The 4,216-nt window shown below is 43.0% G+C and overlaps 1 protein-coding gene across 1 annotated transcript; it reads right to left on the reverse strand.

Annotated features, from left to right (window-relative positions):
• Window positions 1–295: 295 nt before the first annotated feature.
• Window positions 296–931, reverse strand: FIBIN (fin bud initiation factor homolog; the record flags this gene model as incomplete). Its single annotated transcript, XM_084239003.1, has 1 exon — window positions 296–931. One exon carries the CDS (start codon window positions 929–931, stop codon window positions 296–298), a length of 636 nt encoding a protein of 211 aa, XP_084095129.1.
• Window positions 932–4,216: the final 3,285 nt, after the last annotated feature.

The raw sequence follows: 4,216 nt of genomic DNA on the forward strand, positions 1-4,216 counted from the left end.
AGGTGGCTGGATCAGGTGTCTCTGCAGAGCTAGGAAGTCTCCAGGAGAGGCAGGAGGCTTAGTGTCACTTGCTCTTTCCAGGTAACAAATCAATAGCTACGACATAAATAATGTACAAAAACAAAACCATTCAACTCTCACGTCTTTCTAAAGAGGACTTCAATCATTCTCCAAGTGCAAATCTGGATATAAAAAAATCTTAAGTCTCAGGGAAATATTAGCCCCCTCTTCTGACCTCCTGCCCTGCACCAGGGGGCTGGTGTCATGCCCTCTCCCTGGCAGTGTGCCCTTTCACCTACACTTTAAGATACTCATTTTTCAGTCGACCTAGTCTGGTCCCATGGCTCCTGATGGTGAGGGCCAGCAGCTCGTATTTGTCCCTGAGCCCTGCAGAGATGTCAAGAGTTTCCTTCAGCAGGGATCTGGTGTGGACCAGCATCCCCAAAAAGTCGTCATTGAGCTTGGTGTCCTGCCGGCTGTCCTGTTCCTGGCCCTGCTTGAACTTGCTTTCCAGCTCAGTGAGGGACTTGTCGGAGTTGGAGTAGGCATCCCCGATCTGGTGGGACTCCCGCCGCAGGTACTTGCTGTAGCTCTCTTCCCCATCCAGGTCATAGGAGATGCTCTTACTGATGCCCTCCAGAACGCGCCCTGCATCCTCCACCTGGCGGCCCAGCACGGTGAACTCCTCCCGAAGGGTGAGGCTCAGCAGACTGCTGGCCTGGCTCCCCTCCCCCTGGGAGCAGCGCCGGTGGTCACTCACCCTGAAGAGCAGCTGGCACTTTTCGGGATCATCATTTTCCTCGTAGTCCCCGTCGGGCACGAAGTAGTGGTGCAGAGTCCCGTTGGACATCTCTGGATAGAGAGGGCCATCGAAGTAGCCCTGACACAGGTGGCAGAAGAAACCCATCCAGAGAAACTTCAGGAACATCATCCTGGAGAGTCAGGATGACCCTGGAAAAGACTTTTCGCCCAGGCACGAGGAAGGGGGTCCCCTGGGAGTCAGTGCCTCTCTGAGAGGGAGCCCGTATCAGTCCCAGTCCGCTGGCTGCACCCTGGCTCCACCTCCCCAGCTGGCTTCATGTGGCTGTGGCACCAGCGCCTGGGTAGCACTGCCCTCTGCGCAGGATGCGCGCTCCTCTGCGCAGCGCCGCGCTCAGTGCAGCGCGGGGTGGTTGGAGCTCAGCCGCCTGTTTTCCCCTGGATCACTCGGTGGAGGGGCGAGGGGGGCGTCCTCCAGCTCTCTGGCAGGACGCTGGGCTTGTTACCTCACTCTCACACTCGGATTTCTCTGTTGCTCCTGGGAGATGGAGCCTGGAGCTGGAAAAAAAAAGTTCTTGCCCTCTGATACTATTTCAACTGCAGGACTGGGTGGGAATGTGGAGCTTTTCCTTTGGCTAATGATATCCTGAGGATCTCTCTGCTCTCAAATTACAGCTGGTTTCGTCACTTGGAAGCTAAGGAACAAGTCTGGAAAGAAATCTCTCTCCAGGTCTCTGTTATTAAAGGTACAGGGTCTCTTTTTTAAGGACTGGAAGGGAGACCCTGCAAGATAGGATTTGTCTAGAGGGAGAAAATGGGAAGAGAATAAATGGACCTCCCACAGCTGAAAGACTGGTTTGCTATTAACGTGTTGGGAGGAAGGGTAATTGCTCTAGATAAGGGTAGTTATCTCATATTTTTATATAAGTATCAGTTAGAATGGATTTGTTAATTCGTCTGTTTTTCTCATGAAAATTTTCGTGACTTTGAAGGTAGATTTGAAGTGCAGAAATGGCAGTTTTATTTGGAAATAGTTAATTAGAAGTTGTAACAGCAATGCTCTAGAAGCTGCAGAAACACAGAAAACTCTATTGAGTGGTTGCTAGTGTGAGTAAGAAGCTGAGAAATAGAATTTTGCCACTTTAGTGAACACATGGGCAGCTGAGATACTTTGATTTTATGAAAAACCTTTATGCTAAGCTCCTGTATTGCATCTTCACCCTAACATCTTTATAATAATTGCTTCTTTGGGGATACTTAAAAGTTTTTGAAATGTGTAGTGCTAGTACTATAATATTACCCTCATCTTTAGATGGAGAAACCAAGCAATATAATGTCAATCAAATTGTTTACTGTCACAAAGTTGAGCTAGCATTCAAGTCACTGGGTCTTTTTAATTTTACTTAGGGAAAAAAGTACTTCCCCCCCCCCCCACCAGGACACCTTAGTTTCTGATTTATGAATCGATTAGCAGATTACCATTTTTCAAACCATCTGATTTGTTCAATAAATGTTAATTGAGTAGTTATATGTGGGAGTCTATTTTAGGTGCTACAAATAGAGCACTCAACAAAAGTAGAGACAAACTCTTGCCCTCTGAGCTTATATCCTAGGAAATGGAGAGAATTGATATAAATAAATTGGATATATTGATGGTGGTCAGCAATAGGATTGTTGAGAAAGACAGGGGAGGGTTGGAAAGCAGAGATAGCAGTCCTATTTCCACAGTTAGTTCCTCTTTCTGCCTTGAAATATAACTGAAACACTCACGTGATTTGCCTATTTATACTCGTCAGTGTCTCCCAGTCATAAGGGAGTGGTGTCATTCAGAGTCACAGTGTCATAACATTCTGGAAGTGTCAGAAGTGTCACATGTGTTACCATCACCTTCCTTGACATAACCAAGACTTCTAGATAGACAATGAAAAGCCTGCCTAAATAACTGGGTATTTTGCCCAGGTAGTATCACATGTATAGGTTTTTGATGGCACATTGTAATTTCTATCCTGATATGTAGCATCATGAAAACACACACCAAAGGAGTTTTCTTAGCGATCAAGCTATTTAAAAATGATGGTTAATTATCATCGATTCCAAAAGAAAATTGTGACCTTCTCCAGTTGAGAGATTGGACTGTTGGACTCATGGACCATATTGCTTCATTCCCATTTCCCTGGGACATTTACAAATGACAGCAGATGGATTCAAACAGACCACTTAGCCAAAGAAAAGAAAAGGAATTTATTCTGATTCACTCCACTTCTTGCACAATCCCTCCCTGACTATCCAATTCAATCAAGCAAATAAATATTAAGAACTTAGTAGGACTTGCCCCCTTCTATGTGAGGGACAAGTGTTAAGTTAGTCACAGAATTATCTATGTGCAGGAAAAGGTTTCAATTTACAAAGAGCTTGCTCTCTGTGTGGAGAATCAGGCATATAAACATACACAGTAATAATAAAAATGGCTAAGTGTATTAATGTTCTCCTGCAATTACCTCATCTTGCATACAAACCCCATGTTACATATCAGAAATGAGTCAATCTTGTGTAAGTAGCTAAAGTCTATTTTAATCATACTAAAGACAAAGAGAATTCATTAATTCACAGGAAGTTTAAGATTTGATTGTTCAATGTTGGTTTGGATACAACCTGGTTTTTCTCATACTTATTTTGTTCCTACTTCCTTAGTTTGTATTCATTCAAGTAGTCTCTTTCATTTTTGGTTTCACAATGGCTTGCTATCTCTTACATAAGGCTACAAACTTTCTGGTGCAATCTATCAGGGATAAGAGGTTGGATGTCCTGGTAGCTCAAATAAAGCTATTTCAAATTAGCCTCGGTGTCCACAGTTGACCTAATTTGTATAATTAATTCATCTTCAAACTAGATTGACAGTAGTCATAGGTTTGGGTTAAGCTCCTGGGCTTAGGGCAGTTAGAGCCCAATTCTGCAGCTACTACTCTGTAAACTGCATGGTTGGGGAATTTTTGGGTCCTGTTTAGGAGGGTGATGATATAACAGTAGATTCTGGGGAAGTAGTTACAGATATTCTGTCTACATCCATACTTTTATTTTCATTAACTACTTCTGAAAGACCTTGGCCCTTTCTTATAATAATATACATGTGAGTGATTAACAATTGACTCTAGGGGAGGAAAAAAGCCTTGTTTATAGCATTTGCTGATTTCTGTGGTGCTCAACTTTCTCCATGGCCAATTTCACTGAATGTAGAGCAGGAAGACATGCACAGAGGTACACCATTACACAGCTTTGCCATTATACAGAACTATTAAGTGTACAAAAGGGCTTAGAAAATAGCAAAATGTAGTAAAATAAATAAAAAAGTTATGAGTTTTACCTAGGTCTTCCTGTTAGTTTAATATAATTTATTTAATTACAGGTTTAAATATTTTTTAAATTATTTAAAAAATAGTAATGTTTGTTCACTATGCTC

This window comes from Talpa europaea (assembly GCF_964194135.1).
Source record: "Talpa europaea genome assembly, chromosome: 1".
Classification (NCBI taxonomy): domain Eukaryota; kingdom Metazoa; phylum Chordata; class Mammalia; order Eulipotyphla; family Talpidae; genus Talpa; species Talpa europaea.